Genomic DNA, 23,110 nt, shown 5'->3' with positions numbered 1-23,110 from the left:
CAACTCTTTTATTATATAATATATAGTTTCAACATTTATATTTAGTTATTTAATATTCAATCAAGCATTATTATATAAAGTTTATCTTATAATCGAGAAAAATATACTTAAAATATAAGTGTTGAGAGTAGTTTATTTTGTGCAAACACCGGCTCCCAAAGGTCGCTGGCCGAAACAAAGGTGACTCGGGCGTTTAGTTCTCATCCCACTAGACGATAATTAATAAGTACTAATTGTATTAAAGATAGTGGGAAATGACACTAATTGTGATTAATGGGTTGTCTTGAGTGTCCCCAGGCAATAAGACAAAGGATATTAAAGAGTGATTAGCAATAAAACAAAATGGTAGATATGGATTTAAAAAAAAAACCGACGTTGCTGATTTATATTTATTTTCAAATCCTAGTGGTTTCCATGCAACATGCCCATGTTTCAAGCGCCTCTCTCTCAAGACTTATTATACCTTTACTCACTAGTCAAATTGAAATTTAGCTAATCTTCCATTAAGTTTCTAATCTGTTAATTATTTACACCTAATCTTCCATTAAGTTTCTTTTAACTAATGAACATTATTCAGCATGCTTTGCTTTGCTTAAATAAACATGAAAGAAAGAATATTCTTGGTATCTCACTATATATCTCTCAACGTAGATCTTGTTTGGCATTTATGCAAATTCTCTTCTAGTAGAAGAAAATATATATTAGCAACTCTTTAATTAGGCAAAAACGTTAACAATGTGACAGTCCCTTATTAAATGGATTATAATATATAGTTTTCCAACATGCCAAACCAATATGGATAAGGTGAAAAAAAGGATATCTGCAGAATCCCTATGATGCTTAGGGTTGATTTGAAAAAAAAATTTAAAGCATTCCATTAGAATTTTATTTAGGGAAAGAGAGAGGCATCTCATTCTCTGCCTATTAATTTTGATTGAAGCCTGACTCCAAAACCAAAAGTACGATTAATTACATTATTCCAAATATACTATTCTTTAGCATAAGATTCTAAGCTAATGCAAAATAGAGTTGTGACATATTCTGATATATCAATACATCTTAGAAGTATCAAACTTAGGGCATGCATGGGAATCAGCCGTGACATGTTTTCACAATCTAACGATTTGACAATACGAAAGCAATAAAACTATATACATTAAGTTTTGAATACTCAATTAAGTATATGAATGATTCATTATCATTTGATTATATGATTTAAATTAAAAATAAATTAATACTTAATCATATAAAGATATATTATTTAAATACTCAAAATTGGATATATATAGCATCGCATTGAACAAGGAGTTGATGGTTTTATCCCTGACAACTATCTACGTGACAGCTTGGCCACTTCTGTGATAGGAATCGGATTTAAGCTTTAATTTGGTTGTGGGTGCCTGTAGGAATGTTGGCCCCCTGAGTGCAGAACATCCATGGATGCTAGCTATCCTGACAAGACTGGAGACTAATCACTACTTAAATATGAAATTCCGTAGATGATTTCTTAGTGAAATTACTAATAAACAAAGACAAGTGGGTGAAATTAATTAATCAACCTTTTGTTTGGTTTCCTGGAAAGTACTTTCTCGATACAATGCACTCTTTGTTTCCTGTCAAAGTGCTGGGCTGCTGCAGCTTCTGTTCTAGGTTTATTCTTTGATATGATAAAGCCTTAAATGTATAGGCTGTATCTTTAATAGCCTAGGTTTTATATCCGAGCTTAGAAATTATATTACGGATAAGAATATTTAGAAAGAACATTCATGAAAATTTTAATAGGATGATTATTTAACTATCATATCATGATTAAAGCCTTAAATTTACAGGTTATTCTGATAATCTTTTTAGCTGATCTTCTAAATTAACTGAGAAAAGCATAAGCATCTAAACATATTTGCCCATAGAGTAGCGTACGTCCACTTAAAATTCGATGCCCAGCAGCTATGCGAAACTTTGTCCATAATTGATAGTTTGAATGATAATCATGAAGGTGTTTACATATATAAGAATATTTTCGAAATCTTTTAATAACATATCAATATTAAACTTTAAACTTAATTGATACGACAGATTGTTAGACTCAGGTTAGCGTTTTTGATTCAATCCAAAAAAAGCTATCTGACTCAAGTCTTAAAATAAAAAATCAGCTACTGCCCTCTGGCAATCTTAGTGGAATCTGCATCAGACGTCAGCAACTAACAAGTTTCGAATAGTAATTCAGTGGGACAAACAGGTTACCTACGTCGCAATCTCATACAACATCAAGACTAAAACAAGAACAGGATTCTTCATTTTCACAGAAAATTAGCTTACATGGAAGATTACAAAAAGACTGCATAATTAAACTCGAAAAATAAAAAAAGGAAAATACATAAAAAAGTCTGTCATTTTCTCCTTTCCAGCCACTTTTTAGTTAATCGCACTATTATTCCTCTTTTTCTTAATAATTATTGACTGATTATCACTGTCAATTAATTAAGCCGTAGTAATGGCAGGCTTTTGCATTTCGATGTCATTGGGTTCAGAATCAGCAACCATATTTGTGGGAGTGTGGCCATTAGTTTCTCCACATTCCTTAATGGCTTCAGGAATTGTCTCGGCTTTATTTTCTTTGTACTCCTTGTATTTGCCCCACAAAACAGCGTAAAGTCCCATGACGATCAGAACAGCCCCAAGAACTCTGAAACCCACCAAAAAAAAAAAAAATTTTTAAATAAGTTAAAAAGATGTTGACTTATATATTTTGATGATCATGAGTTCAGAGGAAACAGTAAGTACCCTCCAACATAAATTTTCTCAGCCAGAATAAACGAGCCCATGATTGCCACAATTATCATCATCAGAGGGCTGAAAGCCGTCGCAAAAACAGGACCTCTTTTCTGCATAACCAGCCCTTGAACATAGTATGCAATGCTTGATGAAACAATACCCTGAAAATCAAAATATGATCGATGTGTTATTTAATTACTTACAGTGAAGGGAATTGAGAGAGAAGGATGAAAAAGAGAGAGACTTACAGCGTATGCAGCAGCTAGAAGATTCATGTCCCAGCCAATTGCCCACGCAGAGGGCTTGTGCTCCATAACAAAGGTAACAGCAATGGACTGTAATGTTCCCAGAAAGCACACAAGCGCTGTGAGTGAGAGTTGCGCCGTGTATTTCCTCAATGTCACTGCCTGTATTTACCAAATTTAGTTGAAGTCTTGAATTTTACCATTTGGGATTACTTATTTGCAATCTTTTGTTACCTGGAGAATGAAAAATGCGGCCCAAGCGAGTGTCGCCAAGATTAAGAGAATGGAGCCCTTAAACCAGTCTTTGTCAGAAGAACCAGTAGCTTCAGCGGCAGAGGATGTGTGAGCATGGATGCCGACTGACCAAATCATATTAACGACATGGCCTTTGTATAATGTCATCAACATAGCTCCAGCCACAGTCACTAGTGTTCCCACAACTTTAGCTTGGCATCTAACTTTCTTGAAGTCCACCTTCTCCATCCTTTGTTCCAGAACATTAAACCGCATAAATGAACGGTTCCAAGTTCCAACATAAACCAAAGAAAAGACAGAGCAATGTCAAATTTAATAATACCTGCAGAGAAGTGCCATGACAAATGTCATTGCAGGCAGCATATTACTCATGGCGCAAGAGAAAGTGGGGGATGTGAACTTCAACCCGGCGTAGTAGAAATTTTGGTCTATAACAGGCCTATAAGACGAAGAAGAAAAAGACTTAAACCTTTGTTAAATGGACTAAATTATCGGAAGTATGTGTATTAAGGAGGAGACAAATACTAACCCAAGTAAACCCAGCACGAAGAGTTGCAGGAAAATGGTGAATGTAATCTTTGGCCTCACTTTCCTGGAAACAAAATTGAAATGAATTCATATCCGAGCCAAATAGATAAAGGTTGGTGATGCATATATTAGTTGTACCTCTCAAGAACGAGAGCAAAAGGAGCAATGACTGCAGTAGCGAAGGCATGCCTATAAACGACCAAAACGTAATGGCTCATTCCTCGGTTTAGAGAAACCTTGGTAATGATATTCATCCCGGCATAGCCGAATTGCAGAGATATCATGGCAATATAAGGCTTACACCTTTGAAGAAAACTGCCACAACAAACTTGTCCTTCCATTTTTTTTCACTGCAATTTAGGGGACTAAGAGCTGCTTGTGTCTCCCAAGTGTAAAATGGCAGGCCACATTTATAGGGAGTCGAGGGCTGTCTATCCATAATAGTAATTTTTATGTGGATTTTCGAGCGTGTGAAAAAATGAACCTCAGCCTGTCGCATGTGAGTGTTGCACTAAACGCTGAATCTATTTGAATGTTCTGATCGATTGGTGAGGGTTCCACGTGTCAGAAAATGTGAGGTGGGATCCACTTGGTTTTAATATAGTGGAGTGGCAGTGGATGTGGAGGTGCCAAACGTGCGAACTTGGTGCATGCTGATGCCATGGTCCACCGTCGCCACTGTGGGACCTCCATCATCCTCCGCTTGAAGACGCGGCACTCCGACGCATCAAATCGTCGGTACTATTACGCCAACTTCACCAGTGCTTCAACTATAGTTTATAATTATAGCACTCAAATTATTTATGATTCCATAATCATGGCTTAAAAAAAATTGACTAACAATAATCTACATGCTAGAAAGTTCTACAGAATCAATTTTACGTGTTAATTAGACACCGTAAAAAAAAAAAAAAAAACACCTTCTGGTTGTTTATTAGCAAGTTCACTGGAATTTTTGTTAAGTTCCCATTAACACAAGGCAATCTGCAATATTAGTTGCTACACTTTTTATAAAGTTGGCCGGAAGGGAAAGTTTTTTTTTTTCTTTTTATACGACAGATTATATATCTAATTTTAAGTATTTAATTAAATATTTATATAATATATCATCAAATACATATTAAATATTACTTTTTAAATCAAAATCATTTAATATATCTTCTGAATACTCAATTAAATATTCGAAATTAAGTGTATATAATTTTATTATTTTATCATATGATAGATATATATAATAGTGCATTTCTCTCACGCATCAACACAATTAGTAAATTAATGTGTATTTGACTCTTCAAGAATTTTTCCAGTGTATACTAGTGGGAATTCTTTAATTTGTTGAAACAATAAATTGAAATTTCTTTTAATATCTTGCAGAAGAGTTAGTACAAAGGAAAAATAACTATTTTTCATCCACATTTTAACTTAATCTCAAAATTATATTTATGATAAATAAAAAACTTAAATACTCGTTTATGGGCTAATAGTCATCTAAATTCTCAGTTAAAGGTAGGGGTAAAATCATCATTTTACCCATAAATCCTAAAACCTTGAAATTTATATCATTTTCCCCTTCCCAAGTTTTAAAAACTAATATTTCAACTCATTCTCAAAGTTTAAAAAGTTTAAATTTCACTTTTAGGGTTTGTTTCCTTCTCCGACCACCATCCTTTTGACGGATGGCTGACACTTTTCACTCATCATCCAGAATTGACCACAAAGGACAATGAAGGATAATCATTCCTTCATCGTCTGGAAGACTCGATGATGGACGACTCTTCGTCGTCCTTCTTCTCGTTGTCTTGACGCAACCAAAAAGCATTATCCTTCATCATATCATCCAGACAACAAAAGACGACACTTTATCATTGTGTCTGGATGACGCAACGAAGGACAACAAAATGTCATCCTTCATTTCTTCTTCTCGATCTAGATGATACTTCGTCGTTTAGAAGGGTCATCCTTTGTCAAGAAAGACTTTCGCTTCTGTTCAATCACCAATTGTTCCTTAAGTCACCAGAGATGAAATCTAAAAAGGGAAAAAATAAATTTTTCAAAGTTTAATAATGGGAGATAAATGTGAGTTTTCTGAACTAAGGAGAAAATAATATAATTTTTTTTATGTTTTAGGGTTTATGGGTAAAACGATGATTTTACCCCTGCTTCTAACTGAAAATTTTGATGGTAATTAACTCATAGATAGATATTTAGGTTTTTCATTTACTGTAGATATGATTTTGATATTGGACTAAAACTTAAATGGGAAATTGTCTTTTTTCTAAGTACAAAAGTCTAAATCATATATTGCCAACTAGCAGTCACATTTGTAATTGATGCTTTGCTTGAAGCTTTTCGAATAAAAACGTCATCTTCCTTTCTTCCTTTAATTTTTTCTGCTTAATTTGTAACAAGTGCTAATATAAAGTTAAATTCCATTATGGAAGCTAAACGGAGACATATAGAATTAATTCCTTATGGGATAAGTTATATGACCCAGTGAAGGCTTTTATGATGAAAATTTTATGCCTTATCAATTGATCGTCATAACGTAGATGCAGAAAGGGGAATAAATAAAGCCAATGATATGAAGAGCAAATTTTTTTTCTCCCTAATGTGTTACATATGGATTTGTAGAGGGAAGGTGTTTGATTTTTCGATTGTGATATGAATTTTGAAACTTGCACGACTCTGATAGAAAGCGAATTAATTTCGGAAAGAAGGTAAGATTATTTGATACATACATTTTTTATTAGATGCTTGTTCTCATGCTATTCGATAGCATTAAGCATAGGCAAGAATATGTTAATCATAATTATTTGTATTTTACGATATAATACAATATAAATAAAAAATAATACATATTATAAAATATATTAAATTAAAATGATACAATAAATATATCATATGATATAATATATATATAATATATATTATCAATACGGATTGATACACTTAAAAAAAATGTAATATAATATATATAAAAAACCTTAAATTTTTAAGGATATTTGTGATATTTTCTAAAATAAAAATATGTCAATTATTTTTTTTATTATTTTATTTTTTAAAGTTGTATCATACAGTATAAAATTCAATACACAATATAAAAAATGAAATTTTTTATATACGATATGATATACAATTTGACTATTATAATTCAAACTTATATAATTAAATTTATTATTAATATATAAAAGGAAATTAATTAAAATAGGCACAAAATTTGTTGCGTAAACTTTTTTCGATAAAATTTTTATAGTTTTACCTTTTTAAGCAAACCCTATTTTCTATTCCAACAATACCCTTTATCTTATTTCTTCCGATCCAAATTAGTTTTTACTAGAAAATGTGTTATTTTTGAAAGTATACAGATTAAGATTAATTTTTCTGTAATTGTTAAGATTTACATATCAAAAATAAATTAATTTCTAATGTAATAATTGATATTTACATACCTTTAAAAAATGATGAACACAACTATACAGAGAGTACGTGTGGGTTGTGTACGGGTGCTAAAGGTGTGCGTTCTTTTGAAAGGATGCAAAAATTAGAGAAATTGTGCGCGTTTTTTCAAAAGGGTGTAAAAATGTGCAAAAGGGTGCGTGTTTTTTTTAAAGAGTGCAAAAATATACAAAAATGTAAAGGGGTGCGTGAAAATACAGACGGGTGTATGAAAATGTGAAATGATGCGTAAAAATATAAACGGGTGCATGAAAATACAAACGGATGTGTGAAAATACAAACGAGAAGGTGAAAATACAAATGGGTACGTAAAAATACAAAACGGATGTGTGAAAATACAAATGGGTGTATAGAATATAAAAAGGGTGCGAAAAATATGAAAAGGGTGTGTTAGTTATAAAAGGGGTGCGTGAGATATAGTATATATTATATTATTAATATAATATATTATACATTCTATATTATACAATGTATTTTCATGCATCCGTTTATATTTTCACGTACTTGTTTGTATTTTCACGCACCCAGTTTGTATCTTCACGCACCCCATTTGTATCCTCACGCACTCGTTTATATTTTTATGCACCTTTCACATTTTCAAGCATTTGTTTGTGTTTTCATGCACCCATTTTGTATTTTCACGCACCCGTTTGTATTTTCAAGTATCTCTTCACATTTTTACTCACTCTGTTTGTATTTTCAGGCATCCGTTTGTATTTTCACGCACCTCTTCACATTTTCACATACCTTTTCATATTTTTGTGCACCCCTTCACAGTTTTACGCACTTTTTCACAATTTCACGCACCTCTTCACATTTTCATGCATCCTTTTATGCTTTCGTATATTTTCTCACCATTTTGAAAAAACATACACCCTTTTGCACATTTTTACACTCTTTCGAAAAAATGTGCATCATTTCCCTAATTTTTGTATCATTTCAAAAGAACGCATACCTTTAACACCCGTGCACAATCATATGCATTCTCTGTATAGTTATGTTCGTAATTTTTTAAAGGTATGTAAATATCAACTATTACATTAGAAATTAATCTGTTTTTAATATGTAAATCTTAACAATTACGAAAAAATTAAACTTAATCTGTATATTCTCAAAAATAAAATATTTTTTGAGAAAAAATAATCTTGATAGGAAGAAATAAGATGAAAGGTATTGTTGGAAGAGAAAATAAGGTTTGTTTAAAAAAATAAAACTATAGAAATTTTGTTGAAAAAAGTTTATGCGATAAATTATGTGTCTATTTTAATTAATTTCTTATATAAATTAATATTTACGATTAATACATATAATTTTATTATATTTATATAAAATAGAGAAATTTACCGTTTCTTCTTATTCTATCTTTTACCTATTTATTTATTTATTAGTGTTTTCACCTTTTGATTAGTTCCTTATCATGTATTCAGAGTGAAATTCTGGCTATGTACCGAATGGAAACAGTATCCTTCAAAACTTTATAATTTTCCCTTTTTTTTTTTTTTTTTGACTTTTGACAATTCAAAAAGATTGATGACGCACTTAAAGCATTTTCTCTTAGTTTTGTCTGGTGACCGGTGTAAATCAATCAGATTCACAAGCTTGGCTATTCGCCACAACTCCCACCAAGTAAAAGATTTATATAAATGGTAATTGCCATTGTTTTTTGCCAAACACAATTTAATTTAATAATAATAAAACTATATTCACACGTATTTTTGTATATAATTAATATACAACTAAATATATATATAATACATCAAAATATAATTAAATAATTTTAAAATAAAAATAATGTATAATAATTTATTGTAATTAATAGTAAAATAAATAATATAAATAAACATAACTTAATTAACCATTTAGTGTTATTTTTTATTATAAAATTATGGATATAAATAATAGGTATAAATTTAATTACACGTAAAAATCTTTTTTAGTTTAAAGGTAAATTATAATACATTGAATGCGACATTTCATCGCACCATGGATGGGAAATAGTGATCTGGCCTTCTTTATGACATATAATTTCGAGTTACAAGAGTGACAAATCCTACGCAAAAAATCCTGTACACAAATTGATGACACGGCTCCGGCGCCGAAAGAATTTCCAGAACTTGCGAAGTCTTACCGTCGACTATTGCAGCGCTCGTATCTGTCTGGTGGTCTTCCGAAAGAGTTGAAGCGGCAAGACTAGCAAGACACGCCTGTTTGCTTCATCGTTTCGATTTTCAGCTGTGCGTGATTGACAGAGCTGGCTACTCGATATCATCTTCATGAGCGCATAAAATCAAGGGTTCACTTTTGAAGACAGATAAATATCTCACCAACCACCATTCTTAATTTGAAGCCATGAACATTTCATGGCCATCACCCCACATGGATCTCCAGACAAGAATTTTTTCTAAGCAATTTTTTATGTAGATTATTATACAAAATAATGCTTATATTTCATGTGTTTTAGCCATAATTTAAATAAGATTTATGAATAACAGATTTAATCTATGCAATAATGTAAGTAATCCATAGGGACGCACCGTTGAAGTAGCTTTCAAGCGCAATGTAGATTTCTTCTTCACTTGTTTCTTAATGCTTTTGCAAATCACAGGTTTCTAGCCAGCATGCTATCACTTCTCACCTTTATGATGAGGACCTTGAAAATGGCCGAGGCAAAATTCGAAGACCACAATTTTGTTTGGAATCTACCTTTCAATCTGCTAACCACACAAAAATCAACTAAGGGCTCCACACTTAGCTAAAAACTTTATTTTGCAAGTGCCATTTTCTTTTGTCTTTGTTTCAAATAATCCAATAATGTAACAGTCGCGTACTGCTTTATTAATGAAATGACTCCAGCAACCTCGTGATATCTAGTTGATGATGAGCAATGTTCACAATTGGAACTCCAGAAATGCAATGGCAATCGAATCACTTCACTATTACCACGATATAGTCGAGTCGTCTAATGTAAGACTGACAAATGGTGCGACAAATTGCAGTGACGACCAACTATTAATAGTCCGATCACTTTTGTCAAGGAAAAATAATGGTTGATGGTTCGGAGTGGTGGAGATAATGCTTGGGCAGTCATTGGTAATAGATAAATTTTACAAGGGAACATGATGAGTTGGGTTTCCCTTAGCTTGAGATTAGGGTCATAAAGGTCAGGAGTCGGAGGAGTGGGCTGTTAGTACTGAGATATTTGAGGCTAGACACGGCGGTGGGTTGGCTGAGACTAATTTGGTGTGGCTCCCCGTGCCACAAATTGTGTCGCGCTAAGGGTTGGCCCTTTGAGTTGTGCTGATCCGCTGCAAAACCAAGGCACGGGGCATGACCCATAGCCCCTATTCCCCCAAGTTGTGCCTTCGTAACCCACCAAAGGCTAACTATTTTATTTTTTAGTTTTTTAATTTATTCAATTTTTTAACTCAATAATGACACTACCTCTGAAATTATATTGAATACAAAAATATATATAAGATCAAGTTCAATAAAATGAAACATGAAACATGAAAAAGTACCAAGTGAGTGTTAATAAGACACAAGAAACATTCAATAATAAGTAAAAAAAATTAGTTTAAAAAAATGGTCTGATTTGATCATTGTGGAAAAAAAAAAACCCCTCTCTGGTCATCACGTCTTGTGAGAAAAAAAAATAATTCTCCCAAACAACATGAACTCTCCATAAACTTGCCGTTTTGCTACTTCTCGCCTTTGACATAGGGATTGCCAAAGATCACATTCTTATAAAAAAGAAAAAAGAACTTCCCCCAGAATTTGTATATAAGGTTTGTCAGATGTAATTTTCACCAGTCAGTAAAATTGAAGAAGAAATTCATAAAAACATTTTCCTGTTTTGATTCTAATTTGCTTGTTTCAAAAAGGCAAGAAGTAAATTTTCCATTTGAGCATAATAAATTGTTTTGCTTCGTTTGTCGATTTCCCAAGTAAAGTTGGGGTAGGTTACGAGTGAAGCATGTATGGCCAGGTGCATTGATAAATTAACCAAAAGAAAAAAGAAAAAGTTGACATAAATACATTGATTTTTTAATCAAATAAATGTGGGATTCCTTTGCTATTCAGGTTTTTTATTCATTTTTCACATGTCTTTAAAACATTTAAAACTACCCACCCTTTCATTATTAAGTCAAATTATACAGTTTTTTGGTTGCAAGTTATATTCATTATCGCCAATGTGGATGACTTTGGTTTCTGTATACACTTGGAAAAAGGAATTTGGATAATGAAGATGGTCCGCCAGTGCTCGTGCATGCATTAACTTAAAAGTTAAAACTCTCTTGTTCCTTTAGTAACTTTATATCAACCTCGACGTCCTTCAATGGTTGTTTTCACATTTTTTTTCACGTTCAATGTAATTACGACCAGCAATCAGATCGATAGACCGTCCTTTTCTTATCTTCTTTTAGGCAGCTGGGCAACTTTTATTGTTTATGAACAAGTAAACACAATAATATGAGCACATCACAGCATGGTTTTGCTTTCTTCCAAACATCCCAAGTTTAAAAGTTGCAATTCTTCCTTATCGTTCGTTCTTTTGCTCTCATGCTTATCGCTCCAGAAAAAGGGATGGCTAAAGATTTATCTCTGTACATTTACAGACTCCAATTATAGCAAAATTAAAGTGGATTCTTTACAAACTTTTCTTGTTAACTTGTAGCTTCAGATGAATTACTTTTTCTTTTCCTTGGAAAGCCAGGTTTCCGATTGATTGAAAGCACAGACAAGTTCTACTGCTATTATTTAGTCCCACGACAAATGGCTGATTGATCGCCTATGACGGTGTAGATTTTTATGTTCATTAAGAGAATGCACAGGCAATAGAAAGACAGTGTCACAGTGTGTCTGTTTTATTCTAAAGACTCGGGACCAAAAGTAACTTCCATTTTAGGTTTGGGGAATTCAGTTTAATTAAAAACAAATCTTAATTTCAAGAAGTTTTTGTTTAATCGATTATTTTGTTTTTCTGCTTCCCGAAACAATGGTTGTTATTTTCTCCTTTTCTTTCGAAGAAAGGAAAAGCTTAGATTATTGTCAAAGGCTCAAAGCCAATCAGAATATACGAGTACTTGACTTCATGGCCTATGCTTTATTTTGTGATGACTACTAGATTTTTTTTTTTTTTTTTCAAAGCAGATATCATGAAAACATTTTTCTATTTCCTGAATTTTCTTTTGTCAAGGCATACACAGACAAGATCGTCGTCTTAGATTTATATTTTGAAAATAGCTTTAAGATGGAAGAAATCCATTCTCTATTTGTTAGTGGATATAGACTCAACAAAAATAAATATTATTCAAAGTATATATGGACAGAAATTATACATGTGAATGCAGACAATTAACATGAATCCTTAGAAAATGAAGTGCATTTTATTCACCTTTTATCTAAAGCTTTTTTTAAAGATAGCAACTTCTGCCTAATTGTTTTGTGGACAAAAAGCAAACCCTAATGCAGTTGATTTCTTCTCCAGATGCATCTTTCTTATTTCAACCACCACCACAACACCCCCTTGGACAGGTCTTGGCACGGCTCGGCACGACCGTGTGTATAACCGGTTACATCAATTTGGCACACTATAGCCCGACATGACCCTCGGCTGTGTCTACCCATGGCACCTTAATGCAAAAGATCAGCTAACAAAAATGAAAAATATTCACACACTGTGTAGAAAGGGTTTATTCGGAGTTTATAAAACTACGCACACTTTTGAACATATAATTAAATATGTAAATGATATATTATTATAAAATTAGATAATTTTAAATTAAAAATAAAATAATATTTTACTATATAATGATAATTATCTATATACTAAGCTGTGTAATGTGTGTATGTATGTGTGTGTATATATATATATATATAGCATTATTCATTCAGAAATTAGGCAATTTGTCTTTATTAATGGACCCATATTTTTTATTTGGCACATTGGGCTCTTACGGGCCCATGGAGTTTTCCAAATTGGGGTAAAGGCTGGCCTGGTCCAATAGTCGTGTCCCCAACAGAAAAATCTAACTGAAAGTATGATAATAGGAGGGAAACCAAGAACGGCTTATCTTCAACTAAAGCACGTACACAAAAACACTCTCTCCATACAATTTGAATGGCAATCTCAATCTCTTCTTCGAAATCCCATCTGAATAATGAAACAAAAACCATAAATTCCGAATCACTCGAGAGAGAAATTGGAGACCAAGGCTTGAGAAAACAAATTCTCAAACGAGGAACTTCATGGCAGACTCCATTTCCAGGGGACGAAGTTGAAGGTTCGCAGAAAATTCCGTTACTCTTAAGAAACTGAGTTTGAACACCAAGAATCAATAATTATCTTCTTTTAACTAAGTTTTTGACTCTTTTCAAAACCAAGAAGCTTGTCCATATTTAAGCCTAATATTGAGAGAATAACTGAAATTTCATATTATCATTTTATAAATTTTCAGTTCATTTCAGTGGTCACGTTGACGGCGGGGCATGTTTAGATTTGAGTCATGATGAAGAAACTCCCTTTCGTTTCAAATTAGGCCAAGGTAAATGGGGAACTCCACTTAATTTTGTGGTAATTAATTTACTTTGCACATTACTCTGTATTAGTTAGTTGACAAATTCATTTTCAGTCCATAGAATTTCTTGAATTTCATTGCAAAGAACTGAATGAAATAGTTTTTAAATATTTAATCGTATAAATATATGAATTTATGCATATTTTAAATCTTGTATACAAAATAAAAATCAAAATAATTAATATAAAATAATGTATAATAAACAACAACATATTTAGAACATGTTTTAATATTAAAAACCGTAAATATTAATTATAAAAACATTGAAGAGAGTGAATTTTGGTGAAGACGTTAACCATATGAATCAATGAGAAGGAATGATTAATCAATGAGAGGGCATATATGAAGACATAGGTTTACGGTTGTTAGAAGAAGAGAGAGACATGGAAAAATAGCTAACCAGTCAGAAACAAAGTTCTAAATCCTATACCGAAAAACAAAATCAAAACAATCAATATATAAATAAATATAACAAAATAATTACATATTTAAAATATATTGAAAATATTCTATAATTCGGAATTTTTTTTTTTCTTGAAGTAGATGAATATCCGAAGGCATTTTGAAAATATGTTTATATTTTCCTCATATTTCTAAAATAAAATTAGAGAGGCTGTCGGAGAGACAATTTGGGCAGTTTTATTGCACTTCTGATTGCTTGAAGTGTTGCTGTTTTGTAATTTCAATGTCTGTTTGACACTTGAATTTCAGGTGAAGTTATTAAAGGATGGGATGAGGGAGTTGCGACTATGAAGAAAGGTGAAAGAGCAATCCTCATAATACCACCAAGCTTAGCTTATGGGGAAGCCGGTTCTCCACCACTCATTCCTCCCAATTCAACTTTAGTTTTCAATATTGAACTGCTCTCTTGGACCACTATCAGAGATATAACAGGCGATGGTGGAATATTGAAGAAAGTTATTAAGGAGGGTGAAGGATGGGCTACTCCCAGGGACAATGATGAAGTGTTCGGTAATAGTCCTGTTGAAACCACTGAAGTTTTAAGATGGTATACTTTTACATGATAGTAGATAGATACATGTTAAAAATGGCTACATCAGAAATAGAAATGGCTCAGGAAGATGAGTCGATATGATTTGATCAGTGAAATTAAGAACCCTAATGTAGAAATGGATTCAAGTTTTGATAATTATAGTTGAAGTTATGTGTCCATGATGGGTCAAAATGTTTAATTTCGATCATGACATTATGAAATTTATTCTTATAGTTAAGTATGAGGCTTGGCTTGAGAATGGAACACTAACCTCTGAATCCAAGGAAGGTGTAGAGTTTCAGATAAATGATGGTATGTTGAGCTTGCTCTGTGAGTTAAAAATTCTTCAATGTCACACATAGATAATATTTTATGAAATCAGGTTATCTGTGTCCTGCAATGAGCAAGGCAGTGAAGACAATGAGAAAGGGTGAGAAAGCAGAGCTTGCAGTGAAGTTCTCTTGTAAGTCGTTGGTGTTACTTGTTCCATCCAGAGCAGTAAGAAATTTCACTTAAGAATTGGCATTTCCTCCATTGTATCAGTTCAGCATTTGCTAAGTTATAAATTCCACCATTCATGTATGTTGCAGATGGCTTCATAGAAGATGGATATGGGACTACTAACACTGGCAACGTTGTGCCGTCCAATTCTAATTTGACCATTCGAGTTGAGCTCTTATCCTGGAAAAGTGTCATTAACATCACAGGAGATGGAAAAGTCTTCAAAAAGATAACAAAAGTCGGTGAGGGATTCGACCGGCCCGGTGAAGGATCCTTGGTAAAAGGTAATAAGAAAATTGAAATTTGAGTTGAACGTAAAGGATGTTCTAATGGGGTTTCTTGTTTGCTTACGTTTTATCAGTGATGTACATTGGCAAACTTGAAGATGGAACAATTTTTGAGAGGAAGGGATCTGATGAGGAGCCTTATGAGTTTTTAACTCTAGAAGGTTGTTCTGTTTTGTAATGTGAATTTATTGAAGTGAAAGACTGAGTTTTCTACCAGTAACTTTGCAACTTTTTTATGCCTGCAGAAAACATAAATGAGGGCTTAGACAGAGCGATTATGACTATGAAAAAAGGTGAACAAGCCATAGTGACTGTCAATGAAGAGTATTTGTGCAGCCGTGAAGTTTCAGAATTTGTCGCTGCAAACTCAGTATTATATTATGAAGTACACCTCATTGATTTCACTAAGGTCTCCTGCTCCTAGTGCTCTATTTCATAACCTTTAAATTGCCATCTTTTCTTGTCTCATCTTGCCTATCTGTTCCATACAGGAAAAGCCATTTTGGAAAATGGAGTCTAAGGAGAAAATTGAAGCATGTGAAAGGAAGAAGCATGATGGAAATTTGCTGTTCAGGGCAGGCAAATTTTGGCGTGCCTCCAAGAAATATGAGAAGGCAAGGGATATAGCTTTTAAACTGAATATTGATAAAAAGTTGATATTGCTGTTGATTTCTTCTAAAACTGAAACATTTGATGAACTGCAAAACACAGGCTGCAAAGATCGTCGAGTTTGATCACTCTTTTACTGATGATGAGAAGCATACAGCAAATGACTTGCGGCTGTCATGTTATTTAAACAATGCAGCCTGTAAACTCAAACTAGAAGAATACTCTGAAGCCTCAAGACTATGCACAAAGGTCATAGAACTTGATCCATCAAATGTGAAAGCACTCTTTCGAAGGTCCCAAGCTTACATGAAAACATCAGAACTAGAAAAGGCCGAGGCTGATTTGAAAAGAGCTCTAGCCATTGACCCCAATAACAAGTAATTGCCTTTCCTTCTGTCATCTTGGTTAAATTTGCTTCATCTACAAATTCATTTAATTTGAACTTGCAGAGATGTGAAACTTGGGCACAAGGAGCTCAAAGAGAAACAGAGAGACTATGCCAAATTTCAAGCTGAGATTTTCAGTGCCATGGTTTCGAAGATGGGTTAATAGCTGTAAGTGAATCCATGAAATTGATGGTACTAAATATGCTTTTTTTGTAATGAGAAACTTTATCCAAATCAAACCGACTTTTCAATTTCGAATCAATCATATTAAACAAATAAAACTTCAACTCCAGTTACTAACTTTAGGATTTAAGCTTGTTGGGGGGAGTGGATTGGGTTGAGTACATGGGGCGAGTGTAATGTTGTTTTATGGAAATTTTAGGTATATGATTTTGTCAAGGTAGCGTCATGCAGAAATGATAATGGTGAGGTTAGGCGGTAGGTCACCGGAAGTGCTTGGTGGGGTTTATCATTTTGCTTGACAAGTAAGAGTGGAAGGAGTGTCTTCAGTCAGATTAAAGGAACCGAAAAAATCAAAACTTCTCAATCTCACCAACCCCCCACTAATAACTAGTGGGTCCTATAGACCAACCACCCACCCACACCGTATTTTTTAACCAAATCCATCAACTTATTAACAACAAAATTGACCTTTTATTTGTATCACCTTATCCATATTACAACTCCCCGGTTCAAATCCGATCAACTAAAATCAAAGTTTTTGGATAGGATTGTACGAGTTGATCCGGTGGAGGGACAATCCAATCCAACTGAGGGTTAAATCGTTAAACTTGTAATTAGATTGATTAATTATTTAAAAATAATATCTTAAATAATTTTATATAATTTATTATTTTATCATTAAAATAAACTTATTTAGTGAAATATTTGCTAAAAATTTAATAGAGGTGATCTTCCATTAGAACCTTTAAATTTTTTTAAAAATGATTTTTTTATAAGATAAAACCTAGTTTTTACTCTATTCAAGTATTTAATTTAATCTGATTTAACTTTAAAAATAATTTTTAAATAAATTAAAATCATTTTTATTGATAGATGATTATCTAATCCGTCAGATCACTCAATCCAACTATTAAAACCATTATTAAGATATTTATATAATTTAAAAATATTGCAGCGTTGGCCATGCAGGCCATGACCCGTGATCCATGTTGCAGACTTATCAGATTATAGCAGCCACGAAGCAAGCTATACGCATACCCATACACTTTGCAACGTAAACGGCGAAACCTGTGGGCTTCAAACAGTTTACAAAACTTGTGGTATTTCTTAAATATGTAATATTATATATACATATTTTAAAAATATATATTTATATATATATTATTTTACTTTAAAATTAAAATAATTTAATAACATAATAATATATATAAAATGATATAAATATATATTTGTATATATTATTAAATAATTAAATAATTTTAAATTAAAAATAAAATAATATCTAATTTTATTTATATATTTTAAATAAATATAAATAATATTAGTCTTTCCTTGAAGTGTATGAACAATACAAATAATCAACGGGCGGAAGAATAGACAAAAGTCTCACTCTGTCACCTCACCAACCTTTGATTCCAACTTAAGTCCAAACAGTTGCTAAAGCATCTCTCTTCACCAACCACCGCACACCTACTGAAAACTTTCCCCACCACTTTCATCTATGACCTCAACACACGGCAATCCACTTCAACAAAATTACCAAACCATCCCAACCCATCTGCTGACATGTAACATTTTCATTGTTCATCCAGAAAATAATTCAATTTGCGACTTAATTTCTCATGCAAATTTAATTTCACCGACTCCGGATGCTCCATCCCTAGTATATATATCAAGCTCCCCTTGCCCCTACATTTTCTTTCAAACCAGCATGGCTCTCCCTCTGGTACTTTCATCCATTCTCTTGGCCCTTCTTGCATACAAATTATTCCAACGCCTCCGATTCAAGCTCCCACCGGGGCCGCGCCCATTGCCCATTGTTGGGAACCTCTACGACATAAAGCCAGTGAGGTTTCGGTGCTTTGCCGAATGGGCCCAAGCATATGGCCCAATTATATCGGTTTGGTTCGGTTCGACTTTAAACGTTATCGTGTCGAATACGGAACTGGCTAAAGAAGTGCTCAAGGAGAATGATCAGCAGCTGGCTGATAGGCACAGGAGTCGATCAGCTGCAAAGTTCAGCAGAGATGGACAGGATCTTATATGGGCAGACTACGGGCCTCATTATGTGAAAGTTAGAAAGGTTTGTACGCTTGAGCTTTTCACACCGAAGAGACTGGAAGCTTTGAGACCAATAAGAGAAGATGAAGTCACCGCCATGGTTGAATCCATTTTCAAAGACTGCACAGATCCTCGTATGTTTCTTCTTCTTCTTCTTCTCCTTTGCTTCTGTTGTATATTATTTTACTAGATTGGTGTATTGATGAACCTAATTTGACGACTGTTATTGATTTGCTTGCAGTTTAGGTAAGTGATAGTCTACCGAATTGGTTTTTATATGTATACTTACTTATTTTTAATTATGTATTATTATATAGTTAGATATAATTTTATTATGAATTTAAAATTATTTAATTATATAAAATATATATTATATGGTTATATGTTTATATATTTAATATATATATATATATAAAGAGAAAAAAAAAGGGAGACAAGTCAGATCCCTTTGTTACAGGCGCATTAATTGAGCACCGCTAGTGATCTGTGAACTAGATCTTTTTCATTTTCGCATTAGAAAAATTGAACTGTTGCCTTCTGCCATGTGACTTCCTTCAAGCTTTACTTCCAAAACTAATCAAATATTGGCCAATTACCATTTACCACTCACAGTTTTCAGAAATGCTTATTTCCCTCCCATAAGTTTAAAAAATCAAATTTTTATCTGTCATCTACTTTTTTTAGTCAATTTTATAAAATAAAAAACAAGAACGTAATTTTATCAAAAGTTTTCTATTTTCTCTTGCTCGTTTTATTTTTCTTATTTCCCTTTTCAATATTTTAAGAAGCAAACTAAAATTTTTAAAATATTAGAGGCGTTATTAAAATTTTTTTGAAGGTTTTAAAAATTCAAAATAGTTTAAAGGTATTTTTAAAATTTCATTATATCTTTCAATAATTTTAAAAATAATAATTACAGCAAAAAAAAATAAAAATGTAATATTATAGTCTTGATATTTTTTTTGAATCTAAGTGAAAATTTTTAATATATAAGATTATATTAATAATTTGATATTTATATTAAGTGGTAATAATAATTTTGTAATTTGAATAAAAGGGCGAAATTATTTCTAAGAAAACTTAACAAATTCTTAAATGTAAGTGAATGGGAGATAGTAATTTGGTTTTTTTAAATATAAATGGTAGAAAATTGTGGTTTCATCAAACATTGGGAGGGCAATAGTCATTAAGAATCCCCACATATTTATTAGAAATAAAAGGCCACAAATTTAGGAGCATGATTAGTTGTTGGATGGCAAAAGTCTTTTCATTAATTATCATCTCACCTTTCGGCATTTAAGTGGAAAGTTTGGCTAACCAGGCTTGTTTGAGTGCAATTAATGGCCATTTTCTTGGAACAAAGAAGGCCAAATTTTGGTCTAAACATGGGCCAATGCTAAGTAATTTTCTAAACATAATGTCATTGCAGAAAATAATGGAACAGGCGTGACGCTAAGGAAGCACTTGGGTTTAGTGACTTTCAACAACATAACAAGGCTAGCATTTGGGAAGAGGTTTGTGAATTCGGACGGAGTAGTGGACGAGCAAGGTTTAGAGTTCAAGGCAGTAGTGGCAAATGGGTTGAAACTTGGAGCTTCATTGGCCATGGCGGAGCACATTCCATGGCTCCGTTGGATGTTCCCATTAGAGGAAGAGGCTTTTGCTAAGCATGGCGCTCGAAGAGACCGTCTCACTAGAGCTATCATGGAAGAGCACACTCTTGCCCGCCAACAAAGCGGCGGTGTCAAGCATCATTTCGTCGATGCTTTACTTACCTTAAAAGAAAGATATGACTTAAGTGAAGACACTATTATTGGACTCTTATGGGTATGCATACTTAATTTTAGTTATATTGTGAACTATTTTATATAGAGATGGCAACAAGTCAAATAGAGATCGAATATCTTAATCTCTATTATTATTTCTATAGGAAAAATCTTTCTCATTTGTTCTCTTCCTGTCGGAAATTTTTTTTTAATTTCCCCTCCCTATCCTTGTGAGAAAATTTTTTCACATTTTTCTCTCTCTATCTCCGGTTGAAAAATATTAAAGAGTTATTCAATATGGAAGAGAGATAGCCAACCAAGGAGGGAATAAGTTAAATAAGGGACAGATCAGGGATACAATTATCTCATTTAAGAATTTTAGTTATCTGCATCCTAATGTATGTATTTATCAAAGCATCTTCTTTCTTTTCGAAAAAGAGCAGGCCAAAGACCTGATTTTATGGGCAAATTATCATTTCTAATTTTGAATGAGGCATAATAATCCAATAAATTGAATGATTTGCACTTGTGCAGGACATGATCACAGCCGGGATGGACACGACAGCAATCACAGTGGAATGGGCCATGGCAGAGCTGATCAAGAACCCAAGAGTCCAACAAAAGGCCCAAGAGGAGCTTGACCGAGTGATTGGATTTGACCGTGTGATGACAGAGGCCGATTTCCCCAGCCTCCCATACTTGCAATGCGTAGCCAAGGAGGGATTAAGGCTGCACCCTCCAACTCCACTAATGCTGCCTCACCGTGCCAATGCTAATGTCAAAGTTGGAGGCTATGACATCCCCAAAGGATCAAACGTCCATGTCAATGTATGGGCTGTTGCTCGTGATCCAGCAGTGTGGAAGGACCCGTTGGAGTTTCGACCGGAGCGATTCTTCGAGGAGGATGTCGACATGAAGGGCCATGACTATAGGCTACTTCCATTTGGTGCAGGAAGAAGGGTGTGCCCAGGTGCTCAACTTGGGATAAATTTGGTGACATCTATGTTGGGTCATTTGTTGCACCATTTTACATGGGCTCCGGCCGGGGGAATGAAGCCAGAGGATATCGACATGTCAGAAAATCCTGGATTAGTGACTTATATGAAGACCCCAATACAAGCCGTGCCTACTCCCAGGCTGCCTTCACATTTGTACAAACGTGTGGCTGTTGATATGTAATTTTTCTTTCTTTGATTTGGTGCTTGATTTTGCTTATGGAAGAATATTTTAAAGCTTCAAATATGCTTTATTCGGTATGCTTTTGTTGAGTAAATGTGCCGAATCTCAGACATTTCCACTTCCCTAATTGGGAATTCAATATAAAATAAGAAACAAAATTTATTAAGGATAAATAATCTACTTGCTCATCTAATGTTTTTGAGTAATATAACTTTTCTGGTTGAGAAATCAAACATTTCTTCTCATTATATTCCTATTATTTTTATCATAATTTCACAAGAAATTAGAATATCAATCAAAATCGGTTAAATGACTTATTCCCATCAAAGGTATAATGAAAATCCAAAGTGACCTCTGCTAACTTTCAAAAACTCAAATATCCACTAATCTATTAGTTTTAGTTGTTATAATCAGGGGTAAAATTGTCATTTAAAGATTTTTATTTAAACAAAGAAAAGTTATTTTTTTTTCCCCTTAGTTTTAAAAATTAACTATTTCCCTCTAACTCAAACTTCAAGACATTATATTTACACCCCAAAAACTTTATTTCATTTTTTGGTGTCGTTCTTTTTGGCATTCCTCTCCAGCGGCATCTCCCTTGGAAACCACCAAAAATTTGATCGAAATAGTCAGATTTTATCGCATGAATCTATGCAAAAATAGCATAGATCCATTCGACAAATTTGTGCGTCAATGATGCACAGATTATCATATGGATCTGTGTAATTTTTTCACAGATCTGTACATAAAAATCTAACCATTTTGCACAAATTCGTGCATGATAATCCGATTGTTTGAACATGATTTTTGATGGTTCTATGTCAAAAAACCACCAAGGAGGGATGAGAGATGCTGTCAGAGAGGAACGTTGAGAAGAATAGTCATCAAAAAGATGGAATGAAGTTTTTGGAGTGTAAATGCAATATTTTAAAGTTTGAGGGGCGGCTATTTATTCTAAAATATAAAACCTTTAAAATATATATAGTGGGGGTGAAAGATTAATTTTTTAAAATTAAGTTAGGGGAAAGTAGTTAGTTTTTAAAACTAAGGGGGAAAAAATTAGTTTTTGTTTGTTTAAATAAACTAGGGGGGAAATGATTAACTTTTAAAACTAAAAGGTTAAAAAGAAATTAATTTTTTTTATTTAAATAAAAATCTTTAAATGACAATTTTGTTCTTGATTGTAACCGTCAAAACTAACAAATAAATAAATATTTGAGTTTTCAAAAGTTAACAAAAATTATTTTGAATTTTTACTATACCTTGGGTAAAAATAATTCTTTTGGCCATCAAAATAATAGTTTAATTTT

At 33.0% G+C, this 23,110-nt stretch overlaps 3 protein-coding genes across 3 annotated transcripts; 2 read left to right on the top strand and 1 right to left on the bottom strand.

Moving 5' to 3' along the window:
• Nucleotides 1-2,271: 2,271 nt before the first annotated feature.
• Nucleotides 2,272-4,164, bottom strand: LOC123226446 (WAT1-related protein At5g07050-like). Its single transcript, XM_044650963.1, has 7 exons — nucleotides 3,939-4,164; nucleotides 3,802-3,864; nucleotides 3,595-3,711; nucleotides 3,252-3,501; nucleotides 3,021-3,179; nucleotides 2,782-2,933; nucleotides 2,272-2,683 (listed from the first exon to the last, which is right to left on the bottom strand). Exons 1-7 carry the CDS (start codon nucleotides 4,139-4,141, stop codon nucleotides 2,479-2,481), a joined length of 1,149 nt encoding a protein of 382 aa, XP_044506898.1. The 5' UTR covers nucleotides 4,142-4,164; the 3' UTR covers nucleotides 2,272-2,478.
• Nucleotides 4,165-13,322: 9,158 nt separating this feature from the next.
• Nucleotides 13,323-16,873, top strand: LOC123225430 (70 kDa peptidyl-prolyl isomerase-like). The gene is made up of 11 exons (XM_044649371.1): nucleotides 13,323-13,540; nucleotides 13,715-13,801; nucleotides 14,546-14,806; nucleotides 15,063-15,140; nucleotides 15,211-15,291; nucleotides 15,419-15,613; nucleotides 15,691-15,777; nucleotides 15,862-16,025; nucleotides 16,108-16,230; nucleotides 16,328-16,602; nucleotides 16,675-16,873. The coding sequence occupies exons 1-11, from the start codon at nucleotides 13,378-13,380 to the stop codon at nucleotides 16,772-16,774; spliced, it is 1,614 nt and encodes a 537-aa protein (XP_044505306.1). The 5' UTR covers nucleotides 13,323-13,377; the 3' UTR covers nucleotides 16,775-16,873.
• A 1,537-nt stretch (nucleotides 16,874-18,410) lies between these two features.
• On the top strand, nucleotides 18,411-21,877 carry LOC123224750 (cytochrome P450 98A2). The gene is made up of 3 exons (XM_044648453.1): nucleotides 18,411-18,989; nucleotides 20,285-20,682; nucleotides 21,156-21,877. The coding sequence occupies exons 1-3, from the start codon at nucleotides 18,506-18,508 to the stop codon at nucleotides 21,798-21,800; spliced, it is 1,527 nt and encodes a 508-aa protein (XP_044504388.1). The 5' UTR covers nucleotides 18,411-18,505; the 3' UTR covers nucleotides 21,801-21,877.
• Nucleotides 21,878-23,110: the final 1,233 nt, after the last annotated feature.

The sequence above is a fragment of the Mangifera indica genome, chromosome 9 (genome assembly GCF_011075055.1).
Source record: "Mangifera indica cultivar Alphonso chromosome 9, CATAS_Mindica_2.1, whole genome shotgun sequence".
Classification (NCBI taxonomy): domain Eukaryota; kingdom Viridiplantae; phylum Streptophyta; class Magnoliopsida; order Sapindales; family Anacardiaceae; genus Mangifera; species Mangifera indica.
This window is presented reverse-complemented; position numbering and strand designations above follow the sequence as displayed.